This window comes from Megachile rotundata, chromosome 14, assembly GCF_050947335.1.
Source record: "Megachile rotundata isolate GNS110a chromosome 14, iyMegRotu1, whole genome shotgun sequence".
In the NCBI taxonomy this organism is placed as follows: domain Eukaryota; kingdom Metazoa; phylum Arthropoda; class Insecta; order Hymenoptera; family Megachilidae; genus Megachile; species Megachile rotundata.
This window is the reverse complement of record NC_134996.1, coordinates 10,425,467-10,448,916: the sequence shown is the minus strand read 5'-3', so window position 1 is coordinate 10,448,916 and position 23,450 is coordinate 10,425,467. Positions and strand designations below refer to the sequence as shown.

Below are 23,450 nucleotides of genomic sequence, written 5' to 3'. Positions count from 1 at the left end.
AACGCATAGTAATACTAATACGTGGCAATATAACGCGTGGTAATATAACGTGATGCAATACAACTCGTGGTAGTATTAAAAATAATGAGAGTAACGCGTGGCAATATAACGCGATGCAATACTAATACATGGCGATATAACGCGAGTTGAAACCAACGCGCGACGATATAACGCGTGGCGATATAACGCGAGTCGATACCAACGCGTGGCGATATAACGCGAGTCGATACCTACGCGTGGCGATATAACGCGAGTCGATACCAACGCGTGGCGATATAACGCGAGTCGATACCTACGCGTGGCGATATAACGCGAGTCGCCACCAACGCGTGGAGATATAACGCGATGCAATACTAACACGTAGTGACACTAATGCGTGGCAATATAAAGCGTAGTAATATTGGCGCGTGGCAATATAACGCATAGTAATACTAATACGTGGCAATATAACGCATAGTAATACTAATACGTGGCAATATAACGCGTGGTAATATAACATAATGCAATACAACTCATGGTAGTATGAACACATAGTGATAGTAACACGTGGCAATATAACGCACAGCAATATAAAACGATGCAACATCGACTCATAACAGTATTAACTTACGGCAATATAACGCGACATAGCATGTGGCAATAAATCACAATATAACACTAACACGTGTCACTATCGAATAAGAAACTTAACGATACAAAAATGTGGCATACCACGCAAAGATTCTAACAATGTCACCCTTGTGGGCGTTTCTCAGAACAAGTTAAATTTATGGCCGTAACACGAACCCGATGTTAATGGTCAAATTTTACATTTGTACCTTTGCCACCTGTCCACCGCAAGACAAACGTTTGAAGGAGCGTTAGCTCGTCATCGAATTGGCAGAAGGCTCGACCATGACGTCATCGTTATGCACGGAGAATTATTATTACCAGCGGTTCAGAACGTCACAGATGACGTATCTAACCACATTTGACCCGCGTCCAAACTCGTCAGAGTGGTCAGACATTTTTCCGGACTGCCAGACACCGAAACATCGCCAAGGAATGTGTCGCAACGCCTTCGTCTTCGAATGATTCAGTCGGTCTTTTTCTCTTCGGATTCCTCCAAATTTTCGAACTCGATCATAGAAAATTAAATGAAATTTCAAAAATTAACGCGACAATTTTCATTTAAATCTTGTGGCAAGGTACACTAATTATGTGATACACTGTTTAGTAAGCTTGAAATGAAAATTCAAAGTGCAGTGTGAATCATAGTGGAACATTAGCTAACTGATGAATCACAATCGTATCAAAGTTGCTCTCCGAGAGCGAAGTTATTACGACAAGGTCCGAAAGGTAGCATTTTGCAGTAATTCTTTATACAAACAAAGAACGAGTGTTTAGAAAAATTTGAAGGAAAAGGCGTTTCCGGTGTTGTGTTTGCATTGTGCTTCTTTTGGGCGGAGATCAAAGGAAGAAGGTTGCTGGCCGCCCTGTTTATAGAAGTCCGATCTCACCTCGCCATTGCGGATGGGAAAATTGCCAACTTTTTCTGGGGCCATCTTTTTACTGGAATTTATGTGTTTTGTTTGTACTTTTGGAGTGGGCACTTTTTCAATTGAGTTGTCAGAAGTAGATGTATGTTCTGGAGGTACATTGTTGGGTTTTTGGATCTTTGTGGTCTTAGGTTTTTGTGTTGCTAGTTCACTATGTTGCTAGATTACTATGTTGTTAGGTCACTACATTGCTAGATTAATACGTTGATAGATCACTACGTTGCTAGATCTCTATGTTCCTAGATTTCTATATTTCTGGGTTCCTACATCTCTAGATCTCTATATTCACAAGTTTCTATATTCCTACATCTCCACATCTTCAAGTCCTCACATCTCCAAATCCACATATCATTAAACCCTCACATCCTTATATCCCCACATCCCCATATCTCCACATCCCTACATCTCCACATCTTCAAATCCTCACATCTTGAAATCCACATATCATCAAACCCTCACGTCCCTATATCTCCACATCCCTACATCTCCACATCTTCAAATCCTCACATCTCCAAATCCACATATCATCAAACCCTCACGTCCCTATATCTCCACATCCTTAGATCTTCTATGTCCTTCCATCTCTATGTGTTCAGACCCTCTTAGGCCAAATCCCTATTTCCTTAAATTTTCAAATCTTCAAATCCTCGCATGTCGAACTCCACATATCATCAAATCCTCACATCTCTAAATCCACATATCATCAAACCCTCACATCCTCATATCTCCACGCCCCCATATCCCTCAGTCCTAAACTCCCTAGACTTCCCAACTCTCCATACTCCCCAACTACCTAGACTTCCCAACTACCTAGACTCCTCATCAGCCAATAAATGAAACCTCGACAAAGTAACCGTTCATCCAGAAATTCTTGTCATCGCTCCATGACAAAGTGTCCATGGTAAAGAATAGAACAAGTAGCCTGTAAACAGCAGTTAATGGTCGTAAATTTTCCATTCGCGTGGATCTTCGTGACTAGCAGTCTCGCGAATTGGCAGGAATTCCATCCAAGCCTCGTCATGTAACGTTTATTCGTTCGTTTAATCGCTCGCCTTACGCCGAAGCGTTTTCTCGTTCCTGGAACTTCGGCATCGGTTTCTTTGTTTCGTACAGCGTCTACGATTAATCGTGCAGCGTTCAGCGCGTTGATGCTTTTACGACTCGAATGTTGACACGGTTCTTCGAATCATTTCGGAGTATTTTGGAATTTACAGGAAGCAAATTTGGAAATTATTAGGAGATTTGGAAAGTTATAGAGTTAGGGATTTTGGCAATTAAATAATTTAGGAAGGTAAATGAGATTTTAAGGATTTGATGAAGGGATTTTATGAGAGAGTTTTTAGAAGATTAATGCAGTAATTTTTAGAATAAAGCTTTGTATCGCTTTGTAGAGTTAATTTCATGGGATATTAAGCAAGCTAGTAAAATTGATGAGCATCGCCGTGGGGTTAAAGGTGAAGGAATTTGTCTTGCTGGTCACATAACGGAGTGATTACTCATGGAATTCCATGGGGTGTACGCGTAGCTAAGTTCACCGTTGACCACTTTCCATTGTTAACACGTTGCTAACTATGCTGTAAATGCGGGATGATATATTCTCTGTTGGTTCGCCACGATATGCTGTTCTATATTACACGCCTTTGTATACGATGTACTGTTCACTTTCTGTTTTTGCTGTACTGTTTTACTTTTTTTTTCGGTGTTTTATTTTATTTTTGCTATTCTGTTTTTTACTGTGGAATATGTACGGTATGTTGTACAATATGGTACATTGTTTTATTTTATGCTAACATCTTGTACACGACACTTTTATTTCACGCTACATTTACTGTAGTGTTATTGTGCGATATTATGCTGTGTTATATGGTCGGACTGCTACTATGATATGATGTGCTAGTATTCTTATATTATGATAGATGCTACTATATACTTATGTTATGACAGATATGCTAATATATTTATATTATGTTAGTACTACAATACTAATTTGCTGTGATATGCTAGTACCATTATACACTATGATATACAACCAATTCTACTATTGTACTATGCTAGTATTTATACTCTATGCTTATATTATGATAATATTTATTTTATACTACGATATGCTATTTTATATTACTATACTATGTATGATTTTATCCCTACACTATACTACACTATGATATGATAAGAAAAACCCCTGAAAAAAATGCTCTATCTTCACCGGGATTTGAACCCGAGCCCTCGCGATTAGCTGTCCACCTCGCTACCCCCTACGCTAAATCGTCCGCCACTGTTTTCAATTTTGTAATTGTTGTTAACCTCAAAAACCCTTTCACTATTAATATGATAGTCATCTTGCTACGCTATTACACTAATAGTAGGGGATACTATTGCATTAATACTAGCAAATATTATGAGATACTATAATTGTAGGATACTATAGGTATTATATTATAGTATATTATTATATTATATTATATTATAGGTATTCTATTATAGTATATATTATAGTATACTATTATACATAATAGTATAATAATACAAAATACTAATGGTACAAAATAGTATAAAAAAAGATACCATAAAATACTATTTCAGGAATACTAATCAGTCCCCTCATTAGATCAAGCATCCTCCACACGAAGCGCACTTCACACCGCTAAAAACCAAGGGATTAACGAACATAAATTATGAAAATGAAAGACAGCGAGCGAGTCACGTAGTCGGAATATCAGCCAAGTGGTCGTTGGTGCATCTTGCGTCAATAGAGACATCCGTTGACGCGAGTTTCCTGCCGCGTTGTATCTGAAAACGTTCACGAATTTTAATGCGAGGCTCGAAACGTTCTACCGCGGCGAAGTACGAACGATGTTTCTCCACCTTGTCCCCTTGTTGGACGAAAAGAATGCGGTAGAGATTGCATAAAACGGGGCCAAGAACGAGGCAGGGCTCTCTTTGATTTTCTATGCGCCTCGTTCCTGCTCGATGACCTAACCTCATTGACGTCACAATGGTCATCGTGCTTGATCGAGAGGAACACCGTTTCCTTGTTACAGTGGGGTAACGTCATCGATTCTATCAAATATTGATTTAATGTTAATCATTATAACATTTTCTCTTTGTTTATTATTCATTTTTAAATGTCAGGTCGAGTATGGTAAATTAGGTTAGGTTGGGTTCTATATAATTTTAGTTGCTATAGTTATTTTGAATGTTCTGAAGGATGTTGGGACTTGTATTTTCATTTATATTTGTTTGTGAGAGGGGATTGTTATAAATAATAATTGTTGAGTAGGGTTAGGTTGTATTAAAATTTATAGATTTCTAAATCCCTAGATCTGTAGATGGCTAGATCTATAAGTCTCTATATCCATAGATGGCTAAGTTTATAAATCCCTAGATCCACAGATGGCTAGTTCTGTAAATCCCTAGATCCATCGATGGCTAGCTCTATAAATCCCTAGGTCCATAAATCCCTAGATCCATCAATGGCTAGTTCTATGTATCCCTAGGTCCATAAATTACTAGATCCATAGATGCAACCATAGAAATCTAAAATCCCCCAAATTCCAATAGTCCCAAAATTAAAAATCCCCCAAATTACCACTAGTTCCAAAACTTCCAAAATCTGAAATCCCCAAAATTTTCACTAATTCCCAAAATTCCAAAATCTAAAATTCCCCAAATTTCCACTAGTTCCAAAACTCCCAATATCTAAAATCCCCCAAATTTCCACCACTTCCAAAACTCCCAAAATTTCACTAGTATCCAAAACTCCCAAAATCTAAAATCCTCCAAATTTCCACCACTTCCAAAACTCCCAAAATCTAAAATCCCCAAAATTCCACTAGTATCCAAAACTCCCAAAATCTAAAATCCCCAAAATTTCCACTAGTTCCAAACTCCCATATTCCAGAATTTCCACGAATGCACTATTTCCTCGCCCCGCAGTATTTAGCACCTTGAAACCAGATCAAAGATAGATCGGCCATAAAGCGAATTAAGATCTCAACGCGTGCAACGAGCCGAAAGATTCAATCTCTACCTCGATTGTGTGGATGTTCCCAAGATGGCTCACAGATGCGTGCTTAATAATAATAGGCTGTAACGGGTAAGAGTAAAGGCGAAATTACGGTGTTTGCATATAATCAATAACTCGGACTGGCTCAGGGTCATCGACGAGCCTGTGTACATGAATATTGCCGCAACCACGCGTTGCATCTTTCTTCGTGTTAAAACTGATTGATATGACGTGGACATGACTGTGCAACTGATTGAAAAACTTGCATAAACTGATATCTTATTTAAAGGTTCGAAGTTGCAATCGGTCAAAGATGTTTCTTTATACTGTATGAATGTTTATGATAAAATACTTATCAGGGAACTTGTACTGGTTTATGTAACCTTTAATATATTGCATACTTATGTAACCTTTATTATATTGAACATTCAAGGTAACCTTCATATAGTTTACTGTTGGAGGAACTTTTGGAGTAATGTTGTTAGGCTAAGTTAAATTTGACGTATGACACGTTGTTAGGGATACAATCATCTAATTTTCCAATTCAAACTTGCTGTTCTAGATTGTTTGTACAATACTTCGTACCGTGGAACGAATTTATGAATTTTCATCCCGTCCTACAGGATTTTATCTCTTAGGTCTCTGGTTAGGTTAGTCTTGATCAGCTTGGTCTCTTAGTTACTTGGTGGTCGCATGGGTCCCTGGCCATCGAATAAGGACCTCGTCGAAAATTTCACTTTTGTGGCTACATACGGAAATTGTCTCGGGTCAAAATTATTACCGAATACGTTGATGACGATATATACACAGCAATTTACTATCGTGATGATAAATTGTGTGACGAGCGATCAAGAGCCGAGCGTCTGGCTCGAGTGTCGATAGTCAGGTGAAATTTGGTGAACGCCATAGAAAATGGAGCCTAGTTCACAACTCCACATTCGAGTCGAAAGAATTACAGATATTTGGGGAAATAAGGAAAATATAATGTGATCGATGTCGGATACAAGCTGTGATCAAGGGTGCACATGTGTTAATATCATGTGTAGCTAAATTATATTCGTGCAGGACTTTTAATTTTGAAAACGTGAAAATTTATAGCGGTCGATGGTAACTGTCTCTGTAATTGGCAGTTTACGATGATCACATTGCAAGTTCAAATGCCAGTATCATCGAATGATTTACGGGGATAAATTTAGTCGACACCGAAATATTCACTGAAACGTGAAACCGGGTGTAACTAAATTATATTCGTGCGGGACTTTCAATTTTAAAAATGTGAATCGAATTATATCTATGTGTAAATATTACATCGAACCTAGTTCAATAGCTAGGGATCGTAAGTAGAGGATCTCGTGATAGCAGCTCGATGTAATATTTTGTAAAAGCATCGGAAATCGAGGGAAAAATACGTATAAAGAGATAAACGACGTTAGACGGTCTTGCGTCAGATCGTTTTACGCGTTCTGGCCGGTCGAAGTGTATCACTCTTCAACAAGAATAAACCGTTCAATGTGCGGTCGATCTATTTATAATATGCAGTCGATCAGCTGCATCGGTTGCTCGTAATTCACTCCTATATGACTCGGTGGGTGTTGAACATTCCGCCTGATGGAAAGGTACCTTAAAGTTGATACTCATCGATGTTCGTTATCGATGCAATTGAGAATGCACCGTCATCTAGTAACTTTCCGTTTCATTGCGATCGTATTCGAACAGGTACATGATAATCTGACTTCTAATCTGTAAACAAGTGATATTGCAAATTTTTAAATGGTATTGTTTAATTGAAACGTTTCGAGAATTCTTCATAATTATTTTTCTCTATTTTCTTCTATGGAGATGTAAATTAACACTAAACCTACTTAGAATTAGTATTTATTCTTTATTTTGATGAAAATCAATGCTGATTTCAAGGGATGTACATTGACAAAATGTCTATCTTATAATAGGAAACTTGTGGAGCATTTGGTAGTTTTAGTGTTAAGGACATACAGTAAGGATATAAATATGTCTCTGAAATGAGAGGTAGCTGACATGATTTTGAATAAAATTTCCCTTTGCAGAAATGGGGTATGAAGCTTCGTTTTTGAATTATTAAGGAAAAACACGGACCAATCAGAGCGCGAGGATCACGCATGCGCAGACGCGAGAGCGACAGCTTCGAGCTAGCGGCTGAGCGCGTGGTACTTACCACGCGTTGTATTTACCACGCACTGTATTTACCACGCGTTCTTTACCACGTACTGCACTTACCACGCGTTGTATTTACCACGTGCTGCACTTACCACGCGTTGCTTACCACATGCTGCACCTACCAAGCGTTATATTTACCACGCGTTGTATTTACCACGCATTGTATTTACCACGCGTTCTTTACCACGCATTGTATTTACCACGCGTTGTATTTACTACGCATTGAATTTATCACGCGTTGCTTACCACGTGCTGCACCTACCACGCGTTGTATTGACCACGCATTATATTTACCACGCGTTGTATTTACCGCGCATTGAATTTATCACGCGTTGCTTACCACGTGCTGCACCTACCACGCATAGTACTTGCCACGCCTTGTATTTACCACGCGTTACATTCACCACGCATTGATTTCTTACGCGTTGCACTCACCAAGCGTTGAATATACTATACATTGCATTTACCGCTTGCTCGAAGTAGATCGTATTTGTCCACCTTATTGTCTTTCGAAATAAACACTCAAGAATCATACCTTGTGGCACGACATCGAGCACATGTCTCGATATCTCCCTTATCGTTACCTCTCGTTTCTCTCCGCAATTAAAATAATGGTTCAACAATGTTCGAGTGCTTCCAATCGATTCCATTTGTTACAAATTCTTGGGAATATTGTCCCAACCTATTTCTCAGACTTTGAACTTTATTTCTAAATGCCTCGAGTACCACTCCACGAATTGAACTTGATAAGCATCTTAAAAGGTGGATCGATCGGATATTGAAGGAAATTGTAATATTTTTTTTTTCTTCAGGTGAAGAAGGTATTTCTGTTTGGGAGATGAAGTATTGTACACGTTCTTTCCTTTCTTTGAATCATTGATCTCGCACGAATTTAGAACCGCCGAGGTGATCTCGAAATTCCGAGAAACACCGTTCGCGAGAAAATTTAGATATAATTATCGAGCGTTGGGAATTTTCATTGCACTGTTCGTTGGTTTATAAATTGTGGAATGAAATGATATATTTGAATTCCAGTGATGTTTGGCGAATTTGTTTATTTGCATATTTGAGAATTTTTTAAGTTAAGTTTCTGAAAACAAATTTCTACTTTGGGAGTTTAGAAATTTTAAAAATGCAAATTAGCAAAATTAAAAATTCTAAATTATGCAAATAATCAAAATTATAAATTAAAAATTATGGAAATGATCAAAATTATAAATTAAAAATTATGCAAATCATCAAAATTATAAATTAAAAATTATGCAAATCATCGAAATTAAAAATATTAAATTATGTAAATGATCAAAATCATAAATTGAAACTTATGCAAATCATCAAAATAAATAATTAATTACACAAATCATGAAACTTGTAAGAATTCAACAATTTGTCTCTATAAATTTAAGTCCCTATAAATTTGACACGAAATAAGATTCGAACGATACGTAATCGTTTATACAAGATAAGAATCGGCACGAATGCTCTAAAATTAACCATCGAATCATTACTCGATTACGAGCGTTTCTCGATACATGACCTCGAACGTATTTCTCCGAAGCAACAACAAATCGTTGTTCAACAAAATCGTTATTTTCCGGTAAAAGACACTTCCGTGGAATAGGTTCGTTAATTTCGGAACGTTTCGAGAGATCCTGAGTGCATCGATACGTCTCGTGTTTGAACGGCGGTTAGAGTACTCGCTATATTTAGCCGTAACGAGGTGATAACAGCCTCGGGACCTGTGAACACCGTGTGTGTATGTAAACAATGCGATGGTAGTTGAAAAAACAGAGCGAGAAATGCGAATAACACGTTAATAATCTAACAACGGGGGTTTATCGTGTTTGCACAGAGCAATTGTTAAAGGTACACACCGTAATGTTGATAATGTTTGATCGGTTCATAAATTTTTGACGCATTTCACAAGGTTGCAAAATATTTTCGAGCTCAGTTTTACGTCTCGAATTTTCACGAGACATTTTACAATTTCGATATTGTATATCTTTATCGATTATTGTGAAGTATGTTGTAAAATAGAGACACACGAAGAAATCAGAGAATTTATGATCCACATAAAAGTCAGACACGTGAACAAACAAGGAATAACGTAATAAAGGGGCAGACAACTCGTAAGAACTTGGCGGGAAAACTAAGAAGTTCAAACGCACGTAACTTGGCGGGAAAGTTGAGGTTAACCATGAGAATTTGGCGGGAAAAGTTTGAGGTTTAAATTTTTGTAAGAATTTGGAGGGAAAAGTAGTTTCAACAACTCGTAGTAAACTGACGGAACAAGTCAGATGTTTAAACAATTCATAAGAATTGGCTGAGAAAACTATTGAAACGTTTTAATGACTCGTAGGAATTTGGTGGGAAAACTAGGAGGTTTGAACAATCTATAATAGTTTGGCGGGAAAACTAAATAGTTTCAAGACTTCATAAGAATCTGATAACAAATCTAAAAGATTTAAGAATGTATGGAGAAAACTATTAAAACATTTCAACATCACATAAGAATTTAGCGGGAAAACCAGGAGATTTAAACCTAACCTAACCTATAAGAATCTGGCGGGAAACCTACGAAATTCAAACACCTCATAAGAATTGTCGAGGAAAACAGGTATTTAAACACTCCATAAGAATCTGTAAAACAACCCACTGCAAAGTTTAAACAACCCATAAAAATTTACCTTGAAAACCAACTAGTTTCTACAAAAGAAGTTTGAACAATTCACAAGAATTTGGCGGGAAAACCAAGAAGTTCAAACAACCCATAAGAATTTGAATTGAAAAATAACAAAAAATGTCTTGTGTACAACTTTTTTTATAAAGAAATAATAAATATAAGTAAAAAAAGATAAAATAATGCTGCTCATATGTAAGTTGAAAGGTATAAAGTTAATTTTAACCTTTTGCCTGCATCGTGAACGAACATTTCACGAATCGAGACGTAATCAGCGAGAGGTCGAGGAGCTATCATTATTTTGGAGCATGGTGATCAGCTTTATCCGCGGTTTCACCTCGAGCAATGTTTTAATTTGATCGTTCTATTAATAGCTGCCTCTGTGCTCTATTTAAATCTTTCGTATCGCGATCGACACAGCGAAAGTTCGTTTCCGTTCGAGATATCAGAATGTATGTCTTCGTGAAATGTACAGTGTTGCCGAAAACGGCAATATAGTGAATGCGTATTCGGCGATATAGGAAGAGGACCATCACTAGGTTATGGTACTTCTTAGTCGCAAATTTGGAAATATGGGAAATTTGGGAAAATTTAAGATTTCGGAAATTTGAAAAAATTTGTGGACTAAAAAATTTTTAAATATGAAAATTTGAGAATTCCAAAATTTTTAAATATGAAAACTTGAGAATTCCAAAATTTTTAAATATGAAAATTTAAAAATTCAAAAATTTTTAAATATGAAAATTTGAAAATATGAAAATTTGAGAATTCCAAAATTTTTAAATATCAAAATTTGAGAATTCCAAAATTTTAAAATACGAAAATTTGAGAATTCCAAAATTTTAAAATATGAAAATTTAAGAATTCCAAAATTTTAAAATATGAAAACTTGAGAATTCCAAAATTTTAAAATACGAAAATTTGAGAATTCCAAAATTTTAAAATATGGAAGTTTGAGAATTCCAAAATTAGTGAAAGAGAAATTTGAAAGTTGCAAGTCTTTTTATTACAATTTTGAAACCCAATGAATAATAAATGTGTTCGGCAGACTCTCGTTATATCGCCATTACGAATTCTTGATTTTATCGCGTGTTGCGGAGTTAAAACTTGTTCCGAGGTTTTATGTTACGGGCAGACTCCTCGAAAGCAACGGATCATTGAGAGACATTTCTCGGTGAACGGCGTTCAGAAGAGTATATTTCATTTGCATGCAGTAACAAACACGACACGAGCCTGCGCGACACGAGAGGATTATTCATGATAAAATCTATTTATAGTAGATCGTGTCGTCAATGACGGACGTTACGTCGGATTAAGTAGAACGTGCCAGTTTTGTCAAGTAGAATTTTGCGGTGAACCACCGACTCCGCGAACTAGGACTTTGTCAGAATTTCAGTAAAAATTTTTTATCTCCGTTTTCTAATACCTTCGCACGATTCTGACTCATCCAGATCTCTATTCCGCAAAATTTCTAATTCTTGCAATTTTAAGTAATTCCTTGATTAATGGCTCGGTTTTATAATTGTACGAGTTAGAAACACCTTACATATTTATAAAAAAAAGAAATCGTGTTGAAAAGGCGTTGTAAAAATATCAAAGTTCATTTCTTCAATGAACAACAACCGATTTCCAGTGATCCTTTTAGCAACGGTTGAAAGGTTTCTGCCGGTGATCGTCTGGCTTTGCAGTCGCTCAAAGAAATATGGGTCACGGTGGGATCCGTGTAATTGAGATGTAAATAATGTTAATGAGAGGTTGTGAAGCTTTAATTACAGCGAGATGAAGTAATCTCTGGTAATTAACAGCGATTCCGGTTACATGGAAACGTTTTGACGAAGGAATCTTCAATCATCAAACTTTTATCGTATTTCTCAGCTTTTAGTGATAGCAATTGTTTTTTATTGAGGATCAATCGTTATTGAACTTTTTTTATATTTGTGTCGAGTTTAGCCACGTGTCATATTATCTGGTGTTTGATTGCTATGCGTTTAATTGCGGTACGTGTTATATTGCCACGCGTAGAATTATCACGCTTTATATTGCCATCTGTTATATCGCCATTTGCGGAATTAACACGTGTTGTGCAATGCATTGAATTTACCATGCTTTGTATTACCATTTATTTTATCACAACGCGTTATATTGCCACTTGTAATATTGCCTTTTGTAGTACCACGCGTTATATTGCCACTCGCTTTAATAGTATTTACTGTTTCACAATGCGTTATGTTGCACGTTGTAGTACTATCTATAGCATTACTCACGTTATATCGCCACGCGTTTTAATATTATTCTTTACAATACTCGCGTTATATCGCCGTTGCAATACTACTTTTTATATCACTACGCGTTATATTGCACGTTGTAGTACAATCTATAGCATTACTCGCGTTATATCGCCACACGTTCTAATATTATTTTTTACAATACTCGCGTTATATCGCCGTTGCAATACTACTTGTTATATCAGTACGCGTTATATTGCACGTTGTAGTACTACCTGTTGCATTACTCGCGTTATATCGCCACGCGTTCTAATATTATTTTTTACAATACTCGCGTTATATCGCCGTTGCAATATTACTTATTATATCACTCGCGTTATATTGCCACGAATTGTAATACTATCCATTGCATCACTCGCGTTATATCACCATTCTAATACTACCTGTTGTATTACTCGCATTATATCGCCGCAAGTTATAATACTATCACTCGCGTTATATCACCATGCATTGAAATTCTACCTACTGCATTGCTCGCGTTATATTGCCACACATTGTAACACTATCTGTTGCATTACTCGCGTTATATTGCCACCTATTGTATTACTCGCATTATATTGCCGGAAGTTGTAAAACTATCTATTCATCACTCGCGTTATATCGCCATGCATTTAAATACTACCTCTTGCATTACTCGCGTTATATCGCCGCATATTATAACACTACCTACTATATCGCCACTTGAATAATTACTTACCCATTGATTTCCACCACACAGAATTACTACTCACTACATAGCCTCTTATTATATCACCACGCATTATATAACCACACGTGAAACCACCATATGTTATATTACCACTTCCTATATCGCCTCAAGTAAAATATAGCGGTTCATTCTAATCAATTTATAGATTACGCACGTTTAAAATAATACAAGAATGTATGACATCTGAAAGTCAAACTTATATAATTTTTTTTTTAAACAAAGATTGAATTTTATTCTATATATAAATCTGTCGTGATATGTTGTCCGAGAAGTGGATACTTTACGAGATATTTCGATTTAGCAACACCAGTGTTGCGCATATAACGTCGATTATTGCCACGAGTTTGCGTACATGGGTAAACGTAAACTATAAAAAAAACAGCCGACGATAAGAACATTTCTTTGTGGTTGTGATAATAAAAACTAAACGATTATCATTCGGGAATTTTTGCGGTATGCTAAGTGGCAGTGTTTGCGAATTTGGAAATTTTCGGTGTTACAGCATTTCTGTTTCTATTTTTACATTTTCCAATTTCGGAATTTAACAAATTTGGGATTGTACATATTTATAATTTTTTAAGGGTTTAGAAATGTTGAGAATTCGGAGATGTCGTGAATTTTTGAAAACTCGAAGATTTTGAAAATTTAACAATTTGAGATAGTCAAAATTTCAATAGAAAATCTCAAAAATTGAAAATTTCAGAATTCAGACATTTTTTATTATAAAAATGATAATCTAAAAATATAAACAACCTTAGAATTACGAATAAAAAAATTTACAAAAGAAAGTAAAAATTGAAAGAGCACTAAATAAAAAAAATGAGAGGCTTTCAAGAAATAGCACGAGTTAAGATAAAAATAAGAAGAGTTTCACAGAAGCTCTTACAGAAAGGTTGTCCGTTTCACCTTTCCAGTTAAGAGCGAGTTCCACAAAAGCGTTTTAAAATATCGGAGCAAAAATCGATTTCGTAGCGTTCGTTGCTCGCTTTCTCGATTCAAGCATCCGCGATAGATCCTCCCTCCATCGCTCGCTCCCCTCTTGCGAGCGATTCTTCCGCGAGGATTGGCGGCGCGTTCGGTTTAGTCGCGTGCCGAGACGCCGTGAAACAAGAACGTTTCTGTCGAGTTGTCGTACAATCTCGTCAACCTCCAAAACGATTCCAACACTCAAAGTGCTACAAACCTCAGTGCTTCATAAAAATTTTCAAAAATTGTGCCTTTCTGTGATATAAAAAATCCTTGATGAAGTGTCGAGCGATAAGCGTATATTTATGAGTGGATTATTAAACGAATGTTTAAAGTTTGATATTTAAAGGTGTCTGTGATATGGGTGTTTATCGAATCAGATCTTGTGACATGTTCACATTTTGTAATCGAGCGGCTCTCTAGAGCGGAACTGTTTTATATGCAAGACTTCTTAATGGAGAGCTTCTCCCCTACAGGGACTCTAAATCGTGCTTAAGATCGAAACCTGCTTCGGCCTTTCAAATAAAAACACGAGATTGAAATTTCTTAATCGATCAGAAGAGCCTCTCAAATCGAACTTGAACTTTCAGAAACCTGCTTGGGAATTTACGGCTTCTTTGATCGGAAATTTCAGATCAACAGGAAGATACTTGGAGCTGCATTCTTGAAATGGGATACGTGGACTGTTAATTAATTTAAGTTCAAGAAGTCTACGAGTCGGAAGGAGAAATTCAGGAATCTACATCTGAGTAGAGCTTCATTTTGTACTGAAAAAATATTGATCAGGAAGTCTGTTCTGCATGTTACCTGCTAAATGAACTGGAACTGAGTGAAGTGGAACATCCAAGTTTTCGAAGAAGTTCTAGATACGATCAGAGTCTTGAAATTCACGGACCACTTCTCTGAACAGCCATAACGATATCACTTGTCTGAGCAACATAGTCTTTGTAACATATCAGTATTTGTAGACAACTACTTATTGTTCAAGTTTGGTTCAGAAGTTTATATTGCTACGTCCATATATCTGAGCAAGTACTAGTGTTTGAATCATATCCACATATTTGGGCAAGTTTATATTGGTTAGAGTACATAGACATATCTGAGCAAGTTTATATTGCTTAGAGTATATCCACATATCTGAGCAAGTATATAGTGTTCAAGTTGCATCCACATCTGTGGACAAGTATATATTGCTTAGACTACATCCACATGTCTGAGCAAGTTTATATTGCTTAGACCACATCCACATATCTGAGCAAGTACATAGTGTTCAAGTCATATTCACATCTGTGGACAAGTATATATTGCTTAGACTACATCCACATGTCTGAGCAAGTTTATATTGCTTAGACCACATCCACATATCTGAGCAAGTACCTAGTGTTCAAGTTGTATCCACATCTCTGGACAAGTACATACTGTTCATACCACGTCCACATCTCTGGACAAGTGCATACTGTTCAGACTATATAAACAAGTACATATTATTTAGACCACATCCACATCTCTGAACAGCTACATACTATTCAAACTATATCCACATCTCTGATTAGCTACATACTGTTCAAGCTGCATCCACATCTTTGGAGAGCTAACTACTGTTCAGCCTACCTCCACATCTCTGAACAGCTACATACTGTTCATACTGAATCCACATCTTTGGATAGCTACCTACTGTCCAGCCTACCTCCACAACTCTGAACAAGCTACATACTGTTCAAACTGCATACACATCTTTGGACAGCCTCATACTGACCACCCTACCTCCACATCTCTGAACAAGTACATTCAGACCACATCCACATCTTTGATTTACATGCTGTCCAGGTCAAATCACATTTCTGAGGACCTGCAACAAAGTGTATCAAATACCTAACTTCTGAAGTTGTTCAGCAGCACTGAATCAGCAAAAATCCAATAGGAAATCCATTTGAATCATCAAATGCACATCTGTGGACAATCTGAACACCCCTGGATTGTTGTCCAAAATAGTCTACAGTATTGAACCATATCAAATTGTTGCTCTAAACTGTTGTTCTTGACTATTATTGCTCTTAAATCGTATTCCCAGAAATAAGACGTCCAGTGTCATCAAGAATGAGAGAGGAACAATGGTCGCGTGATCGTCGCTCGCGGCACGTAAGCTGCGGTATCCGCGTGTCGGCTCGTATTCGAGGCGGGAAAAGGTGATTAACGATTCGTGGCACGTGGGAATTCGTGTACGACCGATGTTTGTCGGTCCGTGTGTTTCGACGAACGCGTGGTTTCGCATGGAAACGAGTCCTGTCGAGAAAAAATTGACTGAAAAACCGAAACGTAAACGAAACTGTGCGCGCGTATGCACGCTCCTTGACACGGTGGTAATATTAGTTAGTTGGTGACCTTCCAAATAGCGAGTATTTGTAAACTGCCACTGAACTGGCTACAGGAGGTTGACTCGAGCGAGGTGAACGTTACCCGGTGAACATTTTGTTTGAGTTTCTGGATTTACGTTCGCTGTCATGGCACCTGCCGTCACTCTGGACTGGTCAGAGCCACGCCAGCATTGGCGTTACCCGAAACTCTGCCCGGCCGGGCAGCAGAAACACGAGAGGGCCAAGAGCGCCATGGAACTCAGCAGTAAAGAGGCGAACACCGCGTACAAAAAGTTTTGCAAGTTCGTCAGACGACTGAGGAGCAAGAAACGTAAGTCTGGAGGATGAAAGATGATCTTTTGGGGGAGACCGGAGCTCAGACTCGTTTAAAGGAGAAACGTTTAACATCTTTTACTACTTTCATGCTAGTTGCGAATATTTACATTTGAATGGGAATAAAAATTGTCCTTCTATGCATACAAATGTAGTACTTGACCAACGAGTTCGTTTCTGTTGGCTGAAATCCTGTTTGGTTACGTTTGACTATTTGAGAGTGACACACCAGGTGCGTCATGTACTGTTCCTTTGATAATTTGTGAATTATGATTCTAATTGTCTGAAAGATTCTTGGGGATAACTTTTGAAAACATGTTTTATTCATAAAGAAATAATGATTTTGTTCGAGAAGATCTGACACTTATTATGGTCATAAGTGATGACACACCTGGTGCGTCCTATACTCTTCTTGCATTTATAATAATTTTTACAGTCAAAAGTTGTTAATTTTTGTATTAAAATCTTTCTGAGATAGTCCTTGAAAACATACTTCAGTTAGAAGAAGAAAAATTTGATTTGAATTCATGTGGCAGTGAATTATTAGGTTTGAAGTCAATGACACAGCAGGTGCGTCTTCTACTATTCTCTCAATAATTCATGAGTTATGCTTCTAATTCTCAGAAATCTTGTTGGAAACAACTTTTAAAAACATGTTTTATTCACCAAAAAACAATGATCTCGTTTAGACAGATCTGACACTGTTATTACCTTCAAAAGTGATGACACACCTGGTGCGTCCTACACTGTTCTTATATTTACACTAATTTCTCCAGTCAAAAGCTATTAATTTTTGTATTAAAATCTTTCTAAGATAGTCTTTGAAAACATACTTCAGTTAGAAAAAGAAAAATTTGACTTGAATTCATCTGACAGTGAATTATTAGGTTTGAAGTCAATGACACAGCAGGTGCGTCTTCTACTATTCTCTCAATAATTCATGAGTTATGTTTCTAATTCTCTGAAATCTTGTTGGAGACAACCTTTGAAAACATGTTTTATTCACCAAAAAACAATGATCTCGTCCAGACAGATCTGACACTGTTATTACCTTCAAAAGTGATGACACACCATGTGCGTCCTATACTCTTCTTACATTTACACCAATTTCCCCACTCAAAACCTACTAATTTTTGTGTTAAAATCTCTCTGAGCGAATCCTCAAAAACATACTGCAGTCAGAAAAAGAAAAATCCAGCTTGAATTCATCTGGCACTAAATTATTACATTCGAAGTCGATGACGCACCAGGTGCGTCCTCCGTTAATTTCTCCATTTATGAAACCACTGTTTCCGTAATTAAATTTTGCACCTCCTACGGTGTACAAATAATTAATTTAACACCTAAACAAGCGATAAGAAGAACATTTATGTGTGTTTTCACGGTATTCGACAGAATAGTTCCCTAATGAAAGTTTCATGTACAACTTATCGGAACATCAAGAACAATTCTCGTTCTCCTTGAATTCTTCATTCATCACACTGTGACACTCAGAATGTTTTCGAACGCGTTTCCGCGATGCTTCTTAATAACTTTTAATTTCGGAATATTTTAAAGTCTAATGAACTCGGATACTATCGCCGAATTATTCAGCAGCGACGCTTATTTTCTGTCATTCTTGTTATCCAACATCTGAGCGTTCTCGGCCGACAAAAACAAACTATTTATATTGTGAAGTTAAAAAAGTTTTAAAAAAGTTAAAAAAATTTCAAGGCGACGAAATTTTAGGAACGCCAATTATGTAAATGTGAGGGTTGAAAAATTAACTTTCGAGAACTGCTGTGAGGATTAAAATTTCTGAAGGAAGAGTGACGACGTTGATAATTAAATGTTTACAAAATATTTTCTCTGCCATGTCGCAAATGTTATCAATGCAAAAACAGGAAAGAAAGAATTTTTCAAGAGGAATTAATACACCGACCCAGTGACATTTATCCGTTGTTATTCATATTTATTTTTGTTATGTACATCTACCCACGCGAATTTATTTAAGAATGAACTGCGTCAACTTGACACCATACAGAAAGGAAAAAAGAGGAATCGTGAAAAGAAAGCTAAAAACAGTCAAGGAGTTTAAATTTGCCCGCCTCTCAGGTGTACTCGATTAATCTTTATCCACTTGGCACGTGTGCAGTGGTTCTCAGTCATCTGACACGGATTTTTATCTTTATATATCGAATGACATAGTTTCGTTATCTTTAATGAATCTTGGAACTGTTTTTTTAGTGATTATTTACTTCCTGGTGATATGTTCCTTTTACTGGTATTGTTGCTTCAATGATAGATTAGTAGTTTTATTGGTTTTTTTATTGATTATTATATCGTGACGATTTTTGTAATAATTCCAAAGTTCAATGATTAAATAATTCCTTCAGTAAATTAAATAATTTCGAGACTCACAAATGTAGAGCTACCTAACTTAAGAATTTCAAATTTTCGCGCGCAAAGTCATCCTATGCTAGAATGTACTAATTCAATAATTACAAAATTTAGTAATTCGATAATCTCAAAATTCGGTAATTAAATAATCCCTTCAGTAAATTAAATAATTTCAAGACTTACAAACGTAGACCTACAAAACTTAAGAATTTCAAATTTTCGCGCGCAAATTCATTCTATGCTAGAATGTACTAATTCAATAATTACAAAATTTAGTAATTCAATAATCTCAAAGTTCAGTAATTAAATAATCCCTTCAGTAAATTAAATAATTTCAAGACTTACAAACATAACCTAGCTAACTTAAGAATTTCAAAATTTCGCGCGCAAAGTCATCCTGTGCTAGAATGTGCTAATTCAATAATCTCAAAATTCAGTAGTTAAATAATTCCTTCAGTAAATTAAATAATTACAAAACTTGCAAACGTAGACCTACGAAACTTAAGAATTTCAAATTTTCGCGCGCAAAGTCATCCTATGCTAGAATGTACTAATTCAATAATTACAAAATTTAGTAATCCAATAATCTCAAAATTCACTAATTAAATAATCCCAAAATTCAGTAGTTAAACAATCCCTTCACTAAATTAAATAATTTCCAACCTCACAATCTACAAACTTCCAAACCTCCTAACCTTAATTTCAAATTTTCGCGCGCAAAGTGCACCCTATAATGCCGTAAAAGAAACAAACAGATTCCAAATCGGAATGTTGCGATATAAAAACTGTTATGAATGTTCGATCTAGATCGGTGTTGCAATGTTTATTCATATCCGGTGTTCCGAAGGCAGAACTTTCCGCGAAGATTACGCCATTGAAGTTCTTTACCAACTGTTCAAATATGCATGCCCGTTCGAAAGAGCGTTCTTCGCGGTGCATACTCGACCCGTATATCCATCGTAGCTCGAGAACACCGGTTATTGCGAAAGTATTCGCGTAATGTCATTTAAATATTATACGGCTGCTAAGACGAAGAATGGAATTGGATGTCGCGAGGACGAAGATCAAGAATTGATGAAACGCCGTTCTTTCGGACGAATCGGGGTTAATCCGAGAACCACTTCGACGCACGTCAATGACATTATTTTCGATTTCTCGCGATCGTGGTTCTCAAAGGTTTACTTCAAAACTTTCGACAATTCTTCATTTTTGGATAACATTCATTTTTTAACTGTTACTAGTAACAGTAATTACAGTTTCTATTTGAGAAGATTTATTCGAAGAAAAATTACATAATATGTCACATAAATATGTTTCATCGTTAGTTATTTAATTTTAAACTCATGACGCACCAGGTGCGTCACAAATGTGTTAGTGAATTACTTGATTTTAAACTCATGACGCGCTGGGTGCGTCATAAAAGTGTTTGATAGCGAGTTACTCGATTTTAAACGCATGACGCACCAGGTGCGTCACAAATGTGTTAGTGAATTACTTGATTTTAAACTCATGACGCGCCGGGTGCGTCATAAAAATGTTTGATAGCGAGTTACTCGATTTTAAACTCATGACGCACCAGGTACGACATAAAAGTGATTGATAGTGAGTTATTTGATTTTTAACTCGCGACGCACCAGGTGCGTCATAAATGTGTTAGTAAGTTATTTGATTTTGAACTCATGACGCACCTGGTACGTCATAAAAGTGATTGATAGTGAGTTATTTGATTCTGAACTCGTGACGCACCAGGTACGTCATAAATGTGTTAGTAAGTTATTTGATTTTTAACTCCTGACGCACCAGCTGCGTCATAAATGTGTTAGATAGTGAGTTATTTAATTTTGAACTCATGACGCACTGGGTGCGTCTTACAATCTCTGAACAATGTAAAATGTCTCGTGCTAAAGTATTTGTCCAGTTTACGGTTACGTAACCAGTTACATACGATGCGTTATAATTAACATCGAATCGATAATCGGTGACGTACGTGTACGTCCATGCAATAAACACCATGGCGCTATTATGGAGCGGGTATTATGGAAGCCAGTTGGCCGCAAAATGTCAGCCGGTGAACACGTTGTGTCGCGCTGTTAGAGGAAAAAAAAAAGGGTCGAAGATCCTCTGATGCGCGCGTAACGCGGCAAAAGGTAGCGGGTTAACGTGCATCCGGATCCTCGGTTCACCGATGCGGTTTTTCTTGCACGCTGAATTTAGCCGGCGCGGATCCAAGCAAACCCGACGCTCTTGCCAGAGATCGCCGTCGTTTGACCCACTTATTCACGACGCTCTCGTGCCTAAGGACCTCCTATCAGACGAACAGTCAACAGCAAATCTGCCTTCTGTACGGAAAATATTACTAACCCCGAAAGAATAGGCCGTCCACTTCATATTTCGATAGTCGACATTTCGGTATTTGGGTTACTGTTATGAGTTTGGGGGTATAGGAATTTGGGGATTGGTGGATCTAGGGATGGGTGGATATAGGGATTGGTGGATCTAGGGATTGGGGGATCTAGGGATTGGGGGATCTAGGGATTGATGGATCTAGGGATTGGGGGATCTAGGGATTGGGGGATCTAGGGATGGGTGGATCTAGGGATTGGGGGATCTAGGGATTGGGGGATCTAGGGATGGGTGGATCTATGAATGGGTGGATCTAGGGATTGGTGGATCTAGGGATTGGGGGATCTAGGGATTGGGGGATCTAGGAATTGGTGGATCTAGGGATGGGTGGATCTAGGGATTGGTGGATGTAGGAATGGGTGGATCTAGGGATTGGTGGATCTAGGGATTGGGGGATCTAGGAATTGGTGGATCTAGGTATTGGGGGATCTAGGGATTGGGGGATCTAGGGATGGGTGGATCTAGGGATTGGGGGATCTAGGGATTGGTGGATCTAGGGATGGGTGGATCTGGGGATGGGTGAATCTAGGGATTGGGGGATCTAGGGATGGGTGAATCTAGGAATTGGTGGATCTAGGTATTGGGGGATCTAGGGATTGGGGGATCTAGGGATGGGTGGATCTAGGGATTGGTGGATGTAGGGATGGGTGGATCTAGGGATTGGTGGATCTAGGGATTGGGGGATCTAGGGATTGGTGGATCTAGGGATGGGTGGATCTAGGGATTGGGGGCTCTAGGGATGAGTGGATCTAGGGATGGGTGGATCTAGGGATGGATGGATCTAAAGATTGGTGGATCTTGGGATTTGGGCAGATGAGGATTTGAGGGTCTAAGGATTTAGCGGTTGAAGGGTTTAGAAATCTAGGGTTTTGAGGGTCTAGGGATTTGGAGATTTAAGGATTTGGGAATTTAAGGATTTCGAAATTCCCGGATTTGAGGATCTAGGGATTTAGAGATCTAAGAATTTGTGATACTAGGGATTTAGAGATTTAAGAATTTAGGAATCTAGGGATTTTAGTTCAAGGAAGTTCAAGAATGTGGAAATTTTGGGATTTGGAGATTCAAGGATTTGGGAATCTAGGGACTTACAGATTTCTGAATTTAAGGAACTAGGTATTTAGTGATTCAAAAGTTTTGGTATTTATGGATTTGGAGATTTCAAGAATTTAGTAATTTAAGGATTTACTGACCCAAAGGTACTAAAGCCTAGGAATTGAACGATTTAGGGATTTGGGGATGGGGAAATTTAGGAATATGAACATTTAATAATTTAGGAATTTGGAAATATGAAAACTTGAAAACAGGAAAATGTACAAAATTGTCAACTTTCAATTTTTATATTTAAAATTCCTAAATTCTATGCCATCGCGTTATATCGCCGCTCGTCATATAAACTCGCACTATATCGCCATCCATTACATCGCCATTATCAACAAATCACAATCCACAATAAACCTAAACCAAAAATACAGTGCTTTGCAAGATTATATCACCGTGCGTCATATAACCTCGCGTTATATTGCCATTATCAAAGAACTACTATCGTTATATTGCCATTATCAAAGAATTACTATCCGTATTAACCCTAAACCAAAAAGACAGTG

General features: G+C 37.3%; 1 protein-coding gene across 8 annotated transcripts in view; it reads left to right on the top strand.

Annotated features, from left to right (window-relative positions):
* LOC100882062 (glycogen synthase kinase-3 beta) overlaps positions 1–23,450 on the top strand; it is a 73,553-nt gene that overhangs the window by 36,272 nt on the left and 13,831 nt on the right. For 2 of the 8 annotated variants that reach the window (XM_012284685.2, XM_012284628.2), the window contains exon 1: positions 14,490–17,062. The exons of 5 other annotated variants lie outside the window; for them this stretch is intronic. In XM_012284685.2, coding sequence (XP_012140075.1) covers positions 16,879–17,062 — 184 coding nt within the window. In that variant the 5' untranslated portion in view covers positions 14,490–16,878. Of the gene's footprint in view, positions 1–14,489; positions 17,063–23,450 lie in introns of those variants that run through there. One more of the 8 variants, XM_012284641.2, reaches the window with a different exon arrangement.